Below are 18,882 nucleotides of genomic sequence, written 5' to 3'. Positions count from 1 at the left end.
GGGAAGATGGTTACTCAACCCTCTCCTCTTCTCACCCCTGATTGGCCAGCCTTGCGATCCGGAGCTAGCGAGCCTAGACCTTCGTGACGACAGCTAAATGCTTCCAACCACCAACGATTATCCCATTCTTTTTTCATCGCTGAACATACACTATCTGCCAGCATTACATCCCTAGCAATGGCCAACACGAAAGCTTATGCGATCATCGCCGGCGTCGGCCCCGGCACAGGCGCCGCGATCGCCAAGAAATTCGCCAAAGCATATTCCGTCGTGCTTCTGGCGCGCAGCACAAGCAGCTATGCCAGCCTGGCAAAGGAAATCAACGAGGGCGGTGGCAATGCGATCGGCGTGTCGACGGACGTTAGCTCCGCAGAGAGTATTAAGAATGTGTTGAAGGAAATTGATGAAAAGTTCGGCAAGGAGGCGACTTGTGCGGTATGTTTGTTTTGAGGGGGGGAACAGAGTTGGCTCTGGAAGCTACTTAGTGAGGAATCATACGCTGATTCTAGTATACTTGGGGGTTCTAGGCAGCGATATTCAATGCGGCGGGGAAGCTTGTCATCAAGCCGTTCCTGGAGCAGACGGAGGAGTCGTTCCTCGCGCCGTTTGATGTGAATTGGTAAGGCCCCCTTCTCATCCTATACGATTCAACCCTAGTGGACGCGTGGACTAACGACCAACCCCTTTCTTCGCCTCATGATAGCAAGGGCGGCTTCCATTTTTCGCAAGCAATCTCCCACGCCTACTGGCCACCGCATCACAATCTCCCAAACCAACATACCCACCAACACTGATCTTTACCGGTGCCACCGCATCGCTCAAATCATCCGCGAACTTCTCGTCCTTCGCCGTCAGTAAATTCGCGACACGGGCGTTGGCGCACTCTCTGACGCGCGAGTTCGGCCCTAAGGGGGTGCACGTCGCACATGCAATCATTGATGGCATTATCGATACACCTGGCACGGCGGGCTTCATGGCCGATGCGGGTCCGGATGCCAAGATTGATCCAGAGACGGTGAGTTGCCCAACTGCATGATGTTTCTTGTTTGGACGATGTGGGTTTGGTGTGTGAGGATTCTGGTGGCTGACCTTCCGTTTGCTCTAGATTGCTGAGACTTATTGGTACCTTCACACGCAGCCAAGATCGGGATTCACGAATGAGCTTGAGATCAGGCCAAGTGAGGAGAAATGGTGAAGTATGTGGCGTTGGACTATGGGCTACGGGCTGTCATATAGGAGGCAAGTCTTCAAGATGTTTATTTGGGCTGAGCAGATTAATCGTACGAGTTCCCAGGCAGACATCTTCTCGCCTGAAGCGATGCTGATTCAACAGTACGCGAAGAGCCAGTACCCTAGAATCTGCTAATATTTGACTCCATCGATATTTGCGCAGTTTCTAATCTGAGTTGGTCTAACGAAGCTGAGAGGATAAAATCGACTTGCCACAACCTATTGCGCAGCAAGGACCTTGACTCTGACTCTACGCTTGCCCTTTTCTCTTGCTCCTCCTTTCTCTTCAGAACTCACTCGAACCTTGAGTTGCTGAAAAAGCTCTGCCGTGAAAGTATTCTTCTCGTTCCCCTTCTCGATGACAGTCAATCGATAGTTCTCCGGGTCAAACTGACTTTCTGGCTTCGAGCCACCCTCAGAGTCGTTGACAGCCTCGAAATCTTCAAGACGAACCAGACCTTCGATGCCGAATTGTGGAACAAAGACTACGATCCCGTTCTCGAAAACCCGTAAAACATATGCATCAACATCAATGGCTGCATCTGGGGTCTTTTCCGCTCGGGCCTTCAGGGCTTGCCCAACATAGTATTCGATACTCGCCCGGCCAGCTAGCTGAGCATTTCTGTGTCTGAAGTTGAGATTTTGACAGACCCTCTCTAGTTTGCCTTTGTTTCGAAGATCATTGTCGACAATGTCACTCCCTTCTCCGTCATACCCAATCGCATATGCAAGTTGTCTATGGACAAGAAGATCTGCGTATCTTCGGATAGGACTGGTAAAATGAGTATAGATTTCACTGGCCAAACCATAATGTCGATACTCTGGCTCAGCATGAGACCCACTGCAGAAATATTCCGCAGAAGTCATACACCGTGTAGCCATAATTCGGATCAGAGTATTGAAGAAAGGATGCTTGGGGTCAACACAAAGGTCGAGGGAATCTGCCAGTGCTCGTGAGCTTGAAACATCGAGTTCTAGGCCACGCATCTTCTTTAATTGTTCACCAAGGTCAGTAAAATTCGAAGCTGGTGGTGAAGCATGCCTTCTGAGTAGTGCTGTCTGCGGGAATACAGACTGGATTTGCTTTGCAACAGTGATGTTGGCAAGAAGCATGAACTCTTCTACCAGGGAGTTTGTGGCCAAGTGTGCCTTCGTCTTGACATCGGCAAGAGAATCCGAAGACTCACTGTCAGCTTCGATCCGAACTTCAGGGCTGGAAAGATTCAAAGCACCAGCATCCATTCGTTTTTGGCGAAGCTTCTGGGAAAGAGCAAGTAGCGTCCGCATCCCCTGAGTTAACTCATCGGTGGCACTGGCATCATCGATACGTTTCTGTGCTTGTTCGTAAGAAAAGCCTTCCCGGGATAGAATAACAGATTTTGTAGAGTGCGCAGATACGATATCGGCATCGGGTGTGAGTTCCCAGAGAGTGGAGAATGCATAACGCTCCACATATGGCTTCAAAGAGCACAAATCAGTACCCAATAGCATTGGCAACATGTCGATTCTCTTATCCACAAGATACACTGTTGTACCCCGGGCCGTAGCCTCGGCGTCCATGGGATTATTTGGTTTGACAAAATGTGAAACATCAGCGATGTGTACACCAACTTCATAATTTCCATTCGGTAATTGTCGAGCATGTAAGGCGTCATCAATATCCTGACAGCCCGGTGGATCAATGGAACAAACCAGCAATTCTCTGAGATCACGTCGTCCTTTCCAGCCAGGGTGAGTTGACTCTTTGGGCACTTTCCAATCGTGACCTTCAGCCGGTAGACAATCCAGGACTGTCTTGGGGAAAGGACGATATTGAACATCGTACTCAAGAAGAAGTGCTTCTGTCTCGGCTTCTTTGGTCTCCAGCTCACCCAGTGATCTGATATAATGACCAACAGGGTATCTTGTGTCTCGATCCCACGAATCAATCGCAGCGACGATACGCTTACCAATCAATTCACCAACTTGTCGAGTTCTTATTCGAATTCTAGGAATTCTCTTGTCCATTGGGTTGAGAAAGACTGTCGTTTGTCGTTGGCCAGTTGTGTTTCCAGAAGTGGCATCGATGGTACCAACCAATTGTCTCCAATTGCGCTTGGTTACACCAACTACTCGACAGGTAGGTTGAGCTCGTGTTTCACCACCAGCAGTATGTGCTCGCTTCACGTCCTCTTGCAAAGCACGCCTCTCTTTCTCTGTAACAACTGCTTCTTCCGTGCTGTCATTTTCAGCATTCTCATTTTGGTTAGCTGCTTCTTCGTCCAGGATCTGAGTAGATGGCGCTTTCCATTGGTCTTTTGGAAGAATTTCCACGACCACGATATCTCCAGATATTGATCGATTGCTGCTCTCTCTGCCGAGAATCAAAAGTGGTTTGTCAAAAGCAGGCACTTTCACAGTTCCTTCCAGGTAGTTGTATGGGGAGACATGGAAAGTTCCTTGATGCAACGTGCCGGCTTTTATCCCCGTACTCATTCTTGACATGGAATAGTATTCTGGATAGAATAATTCACCCGGTGCAGCACGGCTATCTCGAGCGTCGGCACTTTGGGATACCATGTCGAGAAGTCTGTCGGAGTCCTTCAACCCTCCAACATATTCTCGCAGAGATAGGGCGTTGATTTTCTCCTTTTTGGCTTTTGTTCGACAATCTTGATCATTGGTGAGGACCACTATTGCTGGCGGTTTCTTTGAACTATTGGCCAAGTGCACTGCGTACCATGCGGCCGCTTTCCTAACCGCGCGATCGTTGCGATCATTAATGGACTCGCCTTCGGTTCTTTTGACTGCGGTTTCGACCCTGAATTCGTTGAAAAAAAGGTAAAAGCGTTTGTCCTCGCTTTTTGTCAATGCCATTAATCGATTGAAGAGAGGAAGACTTCTATTCTTCAACTCCTCTAGAACTGTTTGTAGCACGATGACATCGTGGAAGTGGTCCGTCTCTTCAAACAGATCCATGCCGTTGAGCAACACATTCGTATCTGGGACAAGGTAGTGGCCTTGGGGGAAGTCTTTGATTCCGACTGGACGTTTTGAAAGCACAAATGGGGGTACTACTTGGTCAGCATAGTCGGGATGTTCTGAAAAACCAACACTTACCAACACCACTGGCATCAGCTGCAGCAGTCGAGACACAGGCTGAGCATAACTGAGAAGAGCAAGGGATGTCCTTCCTCAGATATTGTTCCTTGACGACTTTCTGAACACGACCATTTCTGGTAGACCGGATGAAGACTTTGCTGGCGATATTGCCTGCATTTGGGTCATGCGCCAATCCTCTCTTCAGACTCTTCATCGTGAAGGCGGTCGGGGATCGATTTGACTTGCAACAAGGACACTTGATCCGTGGGATTGAATATTTTGAGGGTAGAGTGATTCCCCTCATCCAGGCTGCGGAGAAGAATCAAATCACGTGGAACTTTACCTTAATGCCAAGCCTTTCGGAAAACTTTCCTGTATCGACTGGTCGCTCCTTCCTCGTCCTTGCCCCGCATTCACTTGCTTTCGTCCGATTATGGAGTTCAGTGCAGTGAGAGTCACTGCATCCATCCGGCATAAATTCGTAGCCGACCGCTCGATGCACAGGTAAGTTTGCCACTGATGTCGTGAGGGAAAATGAGATGCCCTTGATATTCTACAGCTATGCTTTAGTCCACTCATACACGGTTGTATGCAAGTGACGGCCTGTTACAAGGACATCTGCTATCAAGAATAACCTACGTGACACAAACAAGCGGCTTGACAACCCTTCTGAGCTATAACGAAGTATAATGTCTGCCAAACCTCCTTATGTCGTACAGCCGACCGTACCAGCCACCTCTCCAGACCGGTCCGCTACCTTGATCTTCCTACATGGCTATGGCGATGACGCTGAGGGCATACCGCTTGGTCTGGCACAACAGTTTCAGTTCTACAACAAGGCACAATACCTTAAGTGGGTACTACCAAATGCTCCTCGCAACCAAGAAGCGATGACACAAGCCTGGTACATTCCAAAGGCACTACCTAACGCGATGAAGCCACGCGTGCCTGGAGAAGCAGATGAGGCGGATGCAGCTGATGATGAGGAAGGGATATTAAAAAGTGTTGCGGTGCTCGATGATTTGGTTGAACAAGAAATCAAGAGCGGTACGCCTCCCGAGAGGATCCTTGTCGGAGGATTTAGTCAGGGATGTGCCATTAGTCTTGTCTGGGGTTTGACGGGAAGGCTGAGAAATAAAGTTGGAGGTGTTATGTGCTTGAGCGGATACTTGCCCCTACGAGATCGAATCGAGGCTTTAAGGAAAGAGAATCCTGTGGAAGATGCGGTCACTGCGAAAAAGTGGTTTTACGTGCATGGAACCACAGACATGCTTATTCCAACCAAGTTATTCGTTCAAGGAAATGAGGAGTTGATGAAATGGGTGGACAGGGACGACATCGATGGGCATCTCTACCCAGGACTGGGGCATTCAACTGGGGCAGCTGAATTGCGGGATATGTTGGCATTTTTCAATAGAGTCATCCCAGAATGAAACATGTATCATAGAGGCAAAGGAAGTTGGACAGTTTCAAGACTTCAATTCCTGTTGATATCAATCATCTGTCTAAATGAGTGATTGGGATAGCAGAGAAGTAGACTATCCCGCTGGCTGCGCTCCCACCAGACTCTCATCCTCACCGACATTACGTTCGAGACCGTAGTCCCCCTCTCATCTCGTCGTCATTCATGCCTTTGGAGAAATTCGTTGACTCGGTCAATTGTGGAAGTTTGTAACCCCTCACTTTGGGCAAGTCTGTGAATGCACCCCACTATCAGTCAGCAAATATATGAATTGGACTATGTGGGATTGCGAAAGAAAGATACTGTGGTAGGGTAGGTTATGATAAGAGTTCTACTGACCGCGCCGCAGGAGTTGCAAGTTTTGCCGCTGGTGATGGAAGCACCGCAGCTAGGGCAGCCCTTGTGAGACATGTTCTTGGGGTGCTTTTGAAGGCGGTTGGTTGAGTATCCTGAGATACGGTTTGTGTTTCGAATAATGTTTTAGTCGTGTGGTAGATTGTCCTTGATGGAGTGTTGAAGAATGATAGCAAAGAGACGGGACGATCCTGGGTTAAGTACTAAATATTTCAGGCTTGATCCAGCAGCCTCCGTCTCGCGACAGCCATCCCACTTGGTAAGAACAACCTGTCTGCAAGTGTTTGCCTGGGCTCCGCCTGTACACTTGTTACTGCAAGGCTCACTGGCAGGTGCCTTTCTTAGAGCCCAATACCCCACGCTTCTAACTTGCTCTGCTGACCACTTACAATCCGGGTATATCAAGCATGTGATGCAGTCCACATCTGGACGATTAGCTTCATGCACGATAAGCCGCCCAGAAAATCGCCCAGTCTTGCGGATAACAGTTCGACAAGGCGGCGCTCTGGAGTTGGTGGACTTCAAATAATGATCAAGCAGAGTATTCAAGGTCGTTTTAAGTATCTGAAGGTCTGCCAGACTCCGCTGGACCGATGGCGAGGAGGTCATAGAACTAACTTCACCTCGGTGGTACATTGATCAAGGCTTCTCCCGTGATAGAAGCCGTATGTCTACGTCACAATATTTCAGACTGCTGCAGATCTAAAAAAGACAAAATGGACCTCGAACGCACTTTTCTTTGAAGTTTCATTCCATCTTGCGAGTTGCGAGCCTTGAACTCTAGAATATGTCTCAGTTAATAACAGGAGTATGCAACTGTGGTCGCCATAAGTACACTATACCAAAACCGAGTGAGATGAACCTGTGTCGTACGTCGAATCCCTAAGCTTGGACAATTGATTGGAATCTGATAGCGAACCAGATTGTATCGATTGTCGCAAGTGGGCAGGAGCCATGTAGGTGATTTGCAAACGCGACCCATCTGCAACCCGTGAGCGCCCGGTGACAATAATGAATCTCCACAGGCATTCAGCACATCTGTTCACCAAGACTGCTGATATCCAGACCACAAGCCCAAATCCTAGGACCTTCACGCAGAAGGCCGACAGTGGAACGGATATGGAGCGGGCTTGGTGCGATGAATGTGGGTGTGGGATATGGATCAAATCATCTGGAATGCCGGATATGACATTTCTGAAGGCCGGTATGTAATGTGAATCTCATAGTCTCGTCCTATATGGGCACAAATTGCCAACAGCTCTACGATTGCTGACCACAAGACTGCTCAGGGCTCTTTGAATCAAGTGACATCCCGAATCCAACAATGGAGAATTGGTTGAAGAATCTGGAACCCTGGGAAACACCTGCAAAAGGGGTGAAGCGGGCTGTACAGTACAACTGATAGACCGGAGATGCATTCAGATAGCAACAAGAGTGGTTGTTGCTATTATTGATGTTCGATTATTCTCTTCGTTTGTGCCCATCTATCTTCGCCCGAATGGCAGATCTCATCTCCCGAAACTCCAAATCACTGGGTCCGAGCTATTGATCATCCCACAAACTGCCACATAGCCAGATGGCTGTGCAACTAATGCATAAATAGAACATGAGCGAAACTAGATAGCATCAAACCCTTCATATTCGTGACAGCTTACCTAACTTCCTGACTAGAAACCGGGTTGCTTACGTTGATAGAGCTCCCATGAGCGGCTCAGTCGTGACTGACAATAGGGAACCCCTGGTTTTCGGGAGCCTTGTACCACGAACCCTTGGTGTTTTGAACAAGGGCGGAATGTTCAGTTTCATCCTCATGAAATGAAATAGAATATTGTTTGTTCGTAGCTATACCAAGTGCATCCCGTCCGCTTCGTGGTTCGAAAAAATCTCGTCACACTGGTTTGTCGCCATAGGAGAGGACTATGATATCTTCGGTTGGCCAGAAGCCGCCGATGGGTCGATACGGTGGTTATACATCTCGGTACATTCGGAAGTTGACTTATTTAGATCATTTCGAAGGTGTTGCCAATACTTACACTTGCTGCCTGTTTGCTTGTATGGAGGAAGGTTTTCTGGCTTGAAAATCATACCCATTCATCCCTAAGTTGCGCAATCAACTCTCATTGCGCGTAGAATCGCCGATCATCGCATTCTGAGTTGCTTATTTGCAAAGTGTACGACGGGTTGCGTACTCGGCTGGAGACCATTTGATCAATCATTTGCGCACGATGGAGTGGTCATACTCTGTCCTGTCGACTGTGGGATTACATACAGAATTCACATGGTGTTCCCCGTTTTCACACGATGCGAAAGGCGCTCAGATGAGGCCCAAATTGCAATCTATCGGCGCAGCTCCATTTGCCTCAAAGACGATTGTGGATGATAGCTTACGAAGCTGTGAAATGTTTTTTTCCCAACTTGCCGAGGATCTGGGCGTCGAAGCTCCTCACCAAGACCGCGTGTGGCTTCCCTTTAAGAATGAGCTAATTAAAGCTTAGCGATCCAAATGCCACTTAGCCTGCCCGAATTTCCGTCGATGATTGAAAAGCTGACACCAACAATCGCGAAAACCACTCATTGATAGGCTTCCCAGTCAGGCTGTCAAAGTTACTTCGTACGTGGGCACGAGGTACTAGCGACATTTGGTAACCCGTCCTTTCCAAAACCTTCAATGGCAGAAGATGTAACCTCGAGCACGCCATTGCTGCAAAATGAATATCAGCACCACTCCCCGCCCTCAGGGTCTGTTCGAACGACAAGGTATGATTATCAGTCGTCTTCCAGCATGTCCACGTCTCCGATACCACAGCCTCGTGAAGGTGATCGCAAACCGCCGATCACTGACGAAGAACGCGTCCGTGCTGAGCAGAGTCCACAAGGACTTCATGAGGGAGATTTCGTGACGTTCAATGAACAACAAGATCTCAGACGTGGTCTTCATCAGAGGCACATCTCCTTGATAGCCATTGCTGGTGCAATTGCAAGTATATCACTTGCATCTCCTAGGGGATTAGTCTAACAAATCTTCAGGGCACGGGTCTCTTTTTGGGTCTTGGGGGATCGATACAAACTGGGGGACCTCTTGGTTCTCTACTCGGCTACTTCACCGTCGGTCTTATCGTCTGTGCTGTTCAATTTGCACTTGGAGAAGTCGCAGCCCTGTTACCCGTGACTGGTTCTTTCGTCCGTCATGCCGAAGTCCTCGTTGACCCGGCGCTCGGTTTTGCCATCGGGTAAGGTGAACACAACTAGTCCTCTCAACATCTCACTGATCGATCTCAGATACAACCTCGTCTATGGAAATTTACTTTCAGTACCCGCTGAGATAAGTGCGGTATGTGTGTTGTTTCAGTACTGGACCGATATCAATTCAGCACTATGGATCGTGATTTTCATTGCCTTGACATTCGCCATTGGCATCTCATTCATCGGAATCTACGGCGAGGTCGAATTCTGGTTCGCACTGCTCAAGATCCTCTTCATCATCTTCCTGATCATCCTCGGTCTGGTCATTGATCTGGGCGGCGTTTCAGGAACTCCTCGAATTGGCTTTCGATACTGGAACAAACCAGGTCCGTTCGTTGAGTACATCGCGACTGGCAAGTGGGGCCATTTTCTGGGTTACTGGTCTGTGATGACGAACGCCGTCTTCAGCTTTGCTGGAACGGAAAGTATAGCCATGGCTGCAGCGGAGACGAGAAACCCTCGCGTAACCATTCCGAAGGCCTGTAAGAGAGTCTTCGCTCGAGTCGCCACATTCTACCTACTCGCGGTGCTCGTTGTTGGTATGCTTGTCCCAAGTGACGATGACCGCCTCAACGATGGCTACGGTACAGCTGCACAAAGTCCATTTGTTATCGCAGCCAGCGCAGCCGGCCTCAGAGGTGTGCCTTCACTCGTGAATGCCATCGTAATTACTTCAGCCTGGTCATCATCCAATCAAGCTTTGCTATCCGGCACTCGAGTTCTCTACGGCCTGGCGCTCAAAAGACAAGCACCAAAAATCTTCCTGCGAACGACTTCCTGGGGTGTACCATACATGTGCGTCCTGTTGAACACGGCATTCATGTTTCTAGCGTTTATGAGTCTATCTGAGGGCGCTCTCACGGTATTTTGGTGGTTTGTCGACCTTACGGCGTGCGGCGTGCTTATTTCCTGGTCGACTGTGCTGCTCAATCATATCCGCCTCATTCAGGCGATGAAAAAGCAACATTTGCCGCTGTCGAGCTTGCCCTGGCATAATCGCTGGACAGGTGTGTGAAACAATTCGGATCATATGTAGATCCCATGCTGACCTGATGGCAGAATACTCCTCACCTGTAGCGTTGTTTATGTGTCTACTTATCCTCTTGACGGGTGGCTTCACCGTCTTCACGAGAGGTAACTGGTCAACTAGCGGGTTCATCTCATCGTATCTGTAAGTCCTGCAGGCAGAATTAATCTCCTAGTATCGCACACTGACCATATAATCACAGAGATATTCCCCTCGTCCTAACAGCATACATTGGTTGGAAATTATACAAACGCACAAGCATCATTAATTTGGCGGATATCCCGCTGAGAGAAGCTCTAGAGAGAGCAGCCGGCGACATAGAGCCAGAACCCAAACTTCCAACCTGGCGCAAGGCTGTTGGGTTCTTATGGGACTGAGGAGACCTAGCATAGAAAATCTTTTTTTGTTCCACAATCTGATTTTCTTCGATTCCTCGAACCGTGATCATGACCGGTTCTTCTTCTTTGATCGCCGTGGTATGCCGCCGCTGCTACTCGCTGAGGAGAACAGCCCCTCTGTCCTCGTTGATGAGGAGTTCACAAATGCAGCATCCTGCGGTCTTGGGGGTCTCTTCGTTGCTCGCGTCTGTCTGTGATTGTTTCGGCCGACCTGGACGACAAAATGCGGCAAAGTCGCCTTTGAAAGATCAAGCACTGGGATGGCTGCGCCGTAATGCGCGACCACAACTTTTACGATGCTCGTTGCATTGCCTTCGCATTTCATGCTAGAAAAGCGTTCGCTGAGCCGTAGGAAAGTGTTTATTAGCTCACCAGCCATGTCTGGGACCGTGGACGACTTCGGATCTGATGGAGAGATGACCTTGGTGTCGACAACAATATAAACTGCTGCGAAGGTGCTCAGCGCGCCTTTTAGCATGGTTAACCAGTCTTCCTTGGAGCTGGCATTCAAGAAGTTAGGCAGCTGCTGTGCCACCAAGGTATCGACTCCGGTGCTTTGCTTCGCGCTGCGGATTTGGAGAGCTTGGTGAATAAGGTTCTTCAAGATGTCAATCTCGGTCATGTTGCTGGCCGACGTGGAGTCGAGGCCCTTCAAGGCCCAAAGCACAGCTATTTCGGTTCTTCGCAGATACTCGACAACGTCAACACAGAAATCCTTGATGTCAAGTCGTGTACTCGGTGCACCGCGGAGTATCACCATCGCCGATTGTTGTTGGTCGTTCCATTGCTGCAGAGTATGGTCATGTGAGATTGGCTGATTAGCTGATTTTGGACCTCGGCGGCGCCTGTCCCGCAGCAAGCGAGAGGTTATCAAAGTACCCTGTGGATCGAGCGATTGACCGTTTGTAAGAACAGCGAAAACTTGCGAGATCTTCAGCTTGTAGAAAGATTGCTCGGTCGTGGCTCGGAAGGTGTTATTGATCATGTGCTCGCTGACCGCGAGGCTTTGAACTTGAGACAGAACTTCGCTGATGGAACGAACCTCACCCCTCAAAAGTCCCAACTCAGCTGTAATGGCAGTATCGTCCGGACGACCATCTACAGCGGTTTGTTGAGCTTGGGAAACGCACTCAAGAATTTTCTTGACCTCACTGCTTAGAAGATTGATCTCGGATCGTGTGGACTTGTTGATAGCCTGTCCGTTCGCAACAAGCTGTTGAAATTGGGAAAGAATCGCGCGCACGGCTTTGAGATCCTTGTCCATAGATCTGACCTTAAGGTGCATGTCTCGTAGCGCAGCATGACTGCCTGAAGTCGCTATCTCATATATCTCGTCTGAGATTTCGCGAATCTGTTTGATTAAGCCATCATATCTCAGTGCTGCAGGCCTGGTGATCGCGTGATAAGTGTGCACCAGCTTTCCCTCACTATACCAGTTGACAGCACGGATCAGGAACTTGATGACTATTGCGTATAGCTTTGAGAGGGCTGTCTTTATACGAGGAATAGGGTAGAGTCTTGCCGAGATCTCAGCACGTGGCAAGGAATCGGAAATTTGATTGAGACCCTCAGTAATTGTGACTAGTAAGTTCTCTTGTTCTGCAACACCCTACGTAGAATGTCAGTGTCCTTCTCTAGAAGTCGTAAGTTTATCTACTCGGATCACTCACCATGAAAAGAATTCTCATTGATCCCCATACCAGAGACACATATTCAGGATGGTGCTGCACAAAGACGTCGAGGACTTTTCCGTAATGGAGAACCTTCTGGGAGAAACTTGCGAGGCAGTTGCGAACTTTACTATTGCCTCGACCCCGCTCGTATCTGCTCCTCGCAGAGGATGCTGCAAGCTGCACATCCTCTATCCTCGAGCATTGTAAGCTCTGAAGCCATGCTTTCTTCGAGGGATCCCGAGTCATCACGTCATTGAAGGTCTTCAGAGCTTCATTGAAGGCTTCCTCTGCGAGATCACTGCCCGAGAGAGATTCAATTGGTCTATAGGTAAGTCCGGTTAGTCGTGGGGTATCTGTTTAACAAGGAAGAAGTTTACCTTGCTACATCTGAGTACAAAGATAATAAGCCAGTGTTGAGGTCTGTGGTGGCCATAGTGCTTATTTCGGCGCTTCGGGCCATTAGTTGCTTGGTCTCCACAAGCGGGCCGTACCTTCGAACTTCTTGACTAGATCTTCATTGTTGCGGGGTGGTGCTAATCAACTTTGGACGTACTCCTGACTCCTCTCCTCTCCCTGATTATCGAACGTCGAGGATAGCAGTGGTAATTAGGGGACGAGAGTGTCGTAGGAATCCACGAGTAATGTCTCACATAAGGCGAAGTCCTTGAATGATATCATAAATATGCTTGATTCCTGGATACGCCTACGATGCCTTAGGTGCGCCACAGAGGCTGTGTATTGCAGAGATAATCACTCACAGCCAGCGCGAGGCTTTCTCGATGCACACGACCCCGCAAGGGGCTTCGCAGCTTTCAGGCGTCTGCGACCATGAATCTTTGCGATCTCTTCGGACCGTTCACTCCTCGTACACCTACTCTTCTTGTGCACCACGTCGCTGTTCGGGTCGAATCTCACGGTTGCATCTGACAAATTGAGGCAAATGAACTTCATCCCATCAACGCTCCATCCACGACTTTGCCCAAATTATCAGGCTGCAGAATCACCCCGTGATCGCACTCCGTCTTCCACTTTCGCCGAGGCGTCCGACCCTTTCGGAATTCTATGGTCTGATCAAAAAGAAGGGGAAGAAACGGAGGCGGAGGAGGAAGAGTCGTGTCAAAAGTCTGAGACCAGCGAACTTGATGAGCAAGAAGAAGACACAGACATAGCAAGAGGAGGAGTTGCAGGACTTTTTGGAGGTGAAATTGAGGACGAAGGTTACACCCAGAGCCATTATTATCCGCACAGAGAGGTCAGTCACCCAAAAGTTATATTCAGAAACATCGGGCACAATGACCCATAATAGTGGCAGAGAGCAATACCGGAAGAGTTTAGGCGTTTCCGAAAAACGCGTAAGACACAGGCTAGTGCTGAATCGCTGGTACTTCACAAACTGCTGGTATTGGCTCGGTCCAGGAAAGAACCTCCTTTCTAAAATTTAGATCAAGCTAACGCTCAACAGTCAACAGAACGACCTTCAAAACATCGCTCTCACAGTCTCGGATGACCATACCGAGGATGGTCTTCATGCAGTAAGACTACTTTCAGCCGCACTAGGGAAAAATTCTGGAGGAAACTTGGGCTCGATATTGCTCGACTTGAATGAAAGAATCGAAACTGGATTCCCAGAGGAACCAGAATCCCCAGCAAAGTCAGACCCTGGTACCCTGGATTTGCCGGATTACATTAGAACCTCTGTTGAACCCCCAAGCAATATGTTTGGTGTTGGAAGACGGTCGCAAACCTCAGTTCGCAGTACTCACGAAGAGTACAACTTTCAGGCTGGCATAGGTGATCTGAGTACTAGCGTTGTGCAAAGTGCCACGGGGCTCGAGACAGCTAACAGCCTGTCCCAAAATCAGCAAGCACTTCAGCATGGAGAAGGAATGAGCTTAGAACAGTTGCAAGAGCATATTATCCACCTACAAGCGAAAGCAAGACGACTAGAGGGCGTCCCAAAAAGTGAAGAGCCTCAAAAGGTGCAAATACTTTTTCGTATACAGCAAGGCGACAAGATGTCGATACCATATCTTGATCATCCTCGGGATAGATTTGGAGATGGGGGTACACTGTATTCAACATCTCCAATCAAAAACATCGAACTCTACTTGGAGCGTCACAAGGAAATAACCCTTGTAGTTTATCGGGATTTTGGACAGATACACAACAAAGCGCTCGAAGACCAAGAAATCACCGAAAATGGCGTCCTACCGACGCAGATTAAGCATTATCGCGAGGTTTTGTGGCCAGTGAGTGATGAGATGTCTAATGCTATCAGGATGATTCTAGGTTCTCGGCCTGAATACGATGCAATTTTGAAAAGCTTTGACAGCATGTCTGAGATATCTAGTCCATTTCTGTTTTTCTTCCACAGCTTCAAAGATCTTGAGACTATCAAAAAGCAGGCTAACGACACAATACGGAGGCAGCTGGAAATTTTGGCAACCTATATCTGGGATGTTTATGGAGCATTGTATAATGCTGCTGAGTCCATGATATCCCAAGGGCAGTTCTCTGCTGAGTACTTGTGCTATTTCTATAAACCGAACGATGTCCTCGTTTATAGAGAGCGCGAGAACATCAAGGGTTACATCTGCGACTCGTGGCTTGGACAGCCGCGCGATAAAAAGGCACAGAAGCAAGATCGAATGTGGCAGAAAGGCAAAAGACCTGTCAAAGCTAATATCAACGAATCAGAGGATGCGACCACCAAAACATACATTTGGGAGATCGCAGTTTGGTCTTGGTCGTATGATGGTCATTTTTATCGTGAAAAGACTACTCTCGCTCTTGAAGTATCTGGTCTCAAACAAAACGTGCAGGAAATCAATCGTCTAAGCATCTATCCACTACAGTTCGCCGAACCCTAGATCAAAGAGCAGCTTAGCAGACGCGGAGAGACATTCTGGAAATGTCGGTTGTGCCGGCCCATGTCGTATTTGGAAGTCAAATCGAATGACAAACTTGGCAACCAACGAGAGAGGTATATGATTGACATGAAGACATATCAAAAAGTCCACTCGTCAAATACGATTCTTCAGAGCGACATGTCAGATTTCAGGATGACGGAGGAAGAGATGATCGCCGACGATCCGCCTGATGACCAGTTCAAGTATGTTGTACCGCTGAAACTGAAAGGCTTCAATTTACGTCGAAAAAAGTGGCTTGACCTCAATGTCGATCAACTCTCAGATGTGCAATGGAACAAGGCCGCATTCAAGAACTTGGTAGTTGAAAGCAAAACTAAGGACCTTATCCAGGCCTTGGTCAGTAAGCAACTATCCATCGAGAAATCAACTGACCTCATCGAAGACAAAGGGAATGGACTGATATTGCTTCTACACGGCGGACCGGGCACTGGCAAAACTCTTACCGCCGAATCTGTCGCCGAAATTGCCGAAAAACCTTTATACAGAGTGACTTGCGGGGATATAGGCATTAAGGCTGACGAGGTAGAGCAGTATCTCGAGTCTGTTCTTCACCTTGGGAAAATATGGGGCTGCGTCGTGCTTCTAGACGAGGCTGATGTATTCTTGGAACAACGGACGCTCGAAGACTTAGCACGGAATGCACTTGTATCCGTCTTCCTACACGTCCTCGAATACTACGACGGAATTCTCGTGCTCACAAGTAATCGCGTCGGAACATTCGATGAGGCGTTCAGGTCTCGGATCCAGCTTGCGCTCCATTACGCTGACTTACAGGAGTACCAACGACAACAGATCTGGAGCAATTTCATCACTCGATTAGAGGGTTTTGAGGAGGATATCGACATATCAGAACTGCGAGACAATGTGCAGCGTCTCGCGAAAGAAGAGATGAACGGACGACAGATCCGGAACGCGATAACAACAGCGCGACAGTACGCCGAATGGAAAGGAGAGAAGTTGACATACAAGCATCTGGAATATGTCATTGAGGTCAGCGGCCGCTTCGACAAGTATTTGGACAAATTGAATGGGGGTTGACACAGAACCAGATAGCTCAGGAAGAAGGGATAAGGTAATCTTTTCGCAATCGGGTTACTCATTTGATATTAGAGTCCCGGTGTTGGAACGAACTCTGGAGACTACGCAGGACGTATATCTTATGCTATAATGGACATGAGGTGGACTTGTTAGGACCTAGTGCATCATCTCTAAAGGGCTACAATTTATACTATCGGTCTTTGGAAAGATCACTTACTAGAAAAGCTGGATGGTCCAGTCCAATCAAGGTCCGCATCAACAGTCTTGCAAGTACAAACAACGTCATTTCTGTTGACATGGTGAGCGTTCTACGTTCACCATTTCCCTTTGAAGTAGTACATTGCTTACAGTGACTGGCCCAGGTACTCTTCAGTCCCAGTGTATCAAGAGCTATATAACATAGTGTATTGCGCGACAACCGTGTGTCCGTTCCAAACCGTCATATTCGGAAAGATGGGTAGCCGTCAGCCTTGGTTTTCGGGTGAACGGGACCAAGTGGATATCAGTTTGCTTCATCCTCGATCTCCAAATTCCCAATCTTGAATTTCTTACCTCGCATATCTGCATAATCGGTGTGATTGTGATAATTCTTCACTCGTTCTCGTACATACTGGAGTCCAGTGATAGGTTCTGCGTCTTCCTGATCTTCTCTCACAAGGCCCAGTTGCTTCAGCAAAGGCGAAGCCACGGGCTTGATATCAACATTATCACCCGGCCGGACGAAGTAAAACAACCCTAATCGGTCCACCTCTGTCTGATCAGGAGGCGGTCGGACTACCCTATGCGTTGTCGATTTGAAGTATCCTGCAGACCAAAAGTCGAGTGTGTCGCCGACATTGCAGATGATGCCGTTGTCCACGGGCGGAACGTACTTCCACTCACCACTTTGGGTCTTGATTTGCAGCCCAGCGATATTTTGGCTCCAGAGTAATGTCAAAGATCCGAAATCTGTGTGTGCTCGCGACCATGTGTTCTCGACCTGAGCGTCTTCCTCAGCTGTCCGGGGATGATACGTCATATACCGCAGGTGGTCCTCGCTTGGAGAATCATATTCATGTCTCGAAGAGAAATAGTCTTCTGGCAAGTCAAGAATGATCGAAAACAACGTGAATATCTTGCTACCGATACTTAAAGCTTTCTACATCACCTCAATCAGCATTCATTGCAATTCGAAAAGCGATGGACCTACCCGAGAAAATTCTTCGATCTCCTCTCGATATGCATCGAAAAATGGATGGCGGGCTTCATTGGCGTATTGTGGAATGTATTTGGCGATGTTGAAAGATTCCACAATATCCTTGACCTCTGTCGACATTATCTTCTTCTCATATGGCTGCATAGGAAGTTAGTGGACCTTGATCACGGGCCGACTAGGAAGGCTTAACTTACCGCCCGATACCCGAAATAGTTGCCCACGGTAAAATCACACTTATACTGAGGTTGATCCTTCTCCTCGACAGGTAAGTCAAAGAATGCTTGTCCAATGTTATACTGTCGTTGGACTTCTTCTTCGGTAAGACCTGTCCCTATGACACTAAAGAATCCAGTTTCATGCACCTGTCAAGGATTAGTTAGTGCATGCAATGTCCGACCATGAATAACACCTACAGCTTTGCGCAATTGCTCTGCCAACCTCTTCTTTTCTCCTGGAGCGTCGAAATTCGTTATGTCGATAAGTTGGATATCCGCCCAAGGCAGATCGACTTGGGTTTTGCTAGGTCGCCGCCATTTTCGCAACGGAACCGGCTCTTGTCTCGTGGCTGAAGGCATTTTCTCGAATTCGAATTTTGGTACCAAAGTGTATTGCTATTATCGATACTCTGCAAACGAAAACGGAAAGATTGATATGATCTGGTTATGCATTTACATCATACTAGATGTAGTTGGCGCTGAGTGGATCGACATGCGCTGCGGGAGATGTCCGAAGCACGCAATCGGAGACTCAAATGGTGTTTTCATCCATCCAGCGGATTCCCGCCGTTCCAAGACCATGGAACAGCCAATTGAACAGCCTTAACAAATGAATTGTTCTCGTTACACATTGCCAGTGGATTTTCATTGCCGTCTGGAAATACTAGCGATCGGTAACTGGGCCGTTGAGCCGTTTATCTGTGCGAGATCACGCATATGTCTCCGCGAGCCTTGCGTTTTCCGATTCTGCATCTGAACAGCGTTCTTTACGGTATGGATTGAAATTTGCAAAAAGTCTTTGCAAACATCTGAAGATTACCATCCGAAACGATACTGAGCAGCTCGTTCTCGTGAGACCTTCACAACTTGGAGTGGACACATTGTGCCCTGCAGTAGGACCGTCATCAACATGTCTTTGGCACCCCTGAGATGGTATGCGAACTTCTCCGATAATAGTGTATCTTACTGTGGATTCACATAGGGTTTGCCAATCCCGTCTCTAGGGATATTACCCTTCATTTAGCTATCGCAGGAT

The 18,882-nt window shown here is 48.2% G+C and overlaps 7 protein-coding genes across 7 annotated transcripts; 5 read left to right on the top strand and 2 right to left on the bottom strand.

The window, feature by feature from the left end:
* Positions 1–177: 177 nt before the first annotated feature.
* LTR84_003491 (uncharacterized protein) lies at positions 178–1,036 on the top strand (the record flags this gene model as incomplete). Its single annotated transcript, XM_064847079.1, has 3 exons — positions 178–435; positions 528–619; positions 730–1,036. 3 exons carry the CDS (start codon positions 178–180, stop codon positions 1,034–1,036), a joined length of 657 nt encoding a protein of 218 aa, XP_064705432.1.
* Positions 1,037–5,000: 3,964 nt separating this feature from the next.
* Positions 5,001–5,744, top strand: LTR84_003490 (uncharacterized protein; the record flags this gene model as incomplete). Its single annotated transcript, XM_064847078.1, has 1 exon — positions 5,001–5,744. One exon carries the CDS (start codon positions 5,001–5,003, stop codon positions 5,742–5,744), a length of 744 nt encoding a protein of 247 aa, XP_064705431.1.
* A 3,165-nt stretch (positions 5,745–8,909) lies between these two features.
* LTR84_003489 (uncharacterized protein) lies at positions 8,910–10,774 on the top strand (the record flags this gene model as incomplete). The annotated part of the gene is made up of 5 exons (XM_064847077.1): positions 8,910–9,104; positions 9,155–9,357; positions 9,407–10,377; positions 10,430–10,541; positions 10,600–10,774. The coding sequence occupies 5 exons, from the start codon at positions 8,910–8,912 to the stop codon at positions 10,772–10,774; spliced, it is 1,656 nt and encodes a 551-aa protein (XP_064705430.1).
* A 67-nt stretch (positions 10,775–10,841) lies between these two features.
* Positions 10,842–12,901, bottom strand: LTR84_003488 (uncharacterized protein; the record flags this gene model as incomplete). Its single annotated transcript, XM_064847076.1, has 3 exons — positions 10,842–12,404; positions 12,466–12,790; positions 12,846–12,901. 3 exons carry the CDS (start codon positions 12,899–12,901, stop codon positions 10,842–10,844), a joined length of 1,944 nt encoding a protein of 647 aa, XP_064705429.1.
* Positions 12,902–13,408: 507 nt separating this feature from the next.
* On the top strand, positions 13,409–15,338 carry LTR84_003487 (uncharacterized protein; the record flags this gene model as incomplete). The annotated part of the gene is made up of 3 exons (XM_064847075.1): positions 13,409–13,720; positions 13,775–13,878; positions 13,931–15,338. 3 exons carry the CDS (start codon positions 13,409–13,411, stop codon positions 15,336–15,338), a joined length of 1,824 nt encoding a protein of 607 aa, XP_064705428.1.
* A 177-nt stretch (positions 15,339–15,515) lies between these two features.
* On the top strand, positions 15,516–16,436 carry LTR84_003486 (uncharacterized protein; the record flags this gene model as incomplete). The annotated part of the gene is made up of 1 exon (XM_064847074.1): positions 15,516–16,436. The coding sequence occupies one exon, from the start codon at positions 15,516–15,518 to the stop codon at positions 16,434–16,436; it is 921 nt and encodes a 306-aa protein (XP_064705427.1).
* A 502-nt stretch (positions 16,437–16,938) lies between these two features.
* Positions 16,939–18,206, bottom strand: LTR84_003485 (uncharacterized protein; the record flags this gene model as incomplete). Its single annotated transcript, XM_064847073.1, has 4 exons — positions 16,939–17,574; positions 17,626–17,769; positions 17,826–17,993; positions 18,045–18,206. 4 exons carry the CDS (start codon positions 18,204–18,206, stop codon positions 16,939–16,941), a joined length of 1,110 nt encoding a protein of 369 aa, XP_064705426.1.
* Positions 18,207–18,882: the final 676 nt, after the last annotated feature.

This window comes from Exophiala bonariae (genome assembly GCF_035927105.1).
Source record: "Exophiala bonariae strain CCFEE 5792 chromosome Unknown scaffold_16, whole genome shotgun sequence".
Taxonomy (NCBI): Eukaryota; Fungi; Ascomycota; class Eurotiomycetes; order Chaetothyriales; family Herpotrichiellaceae; genus Exophiala; species Exophiala bonariae.
This window is presented reverse-complemented; position numbering and strand designations above follow the sequence as displayed.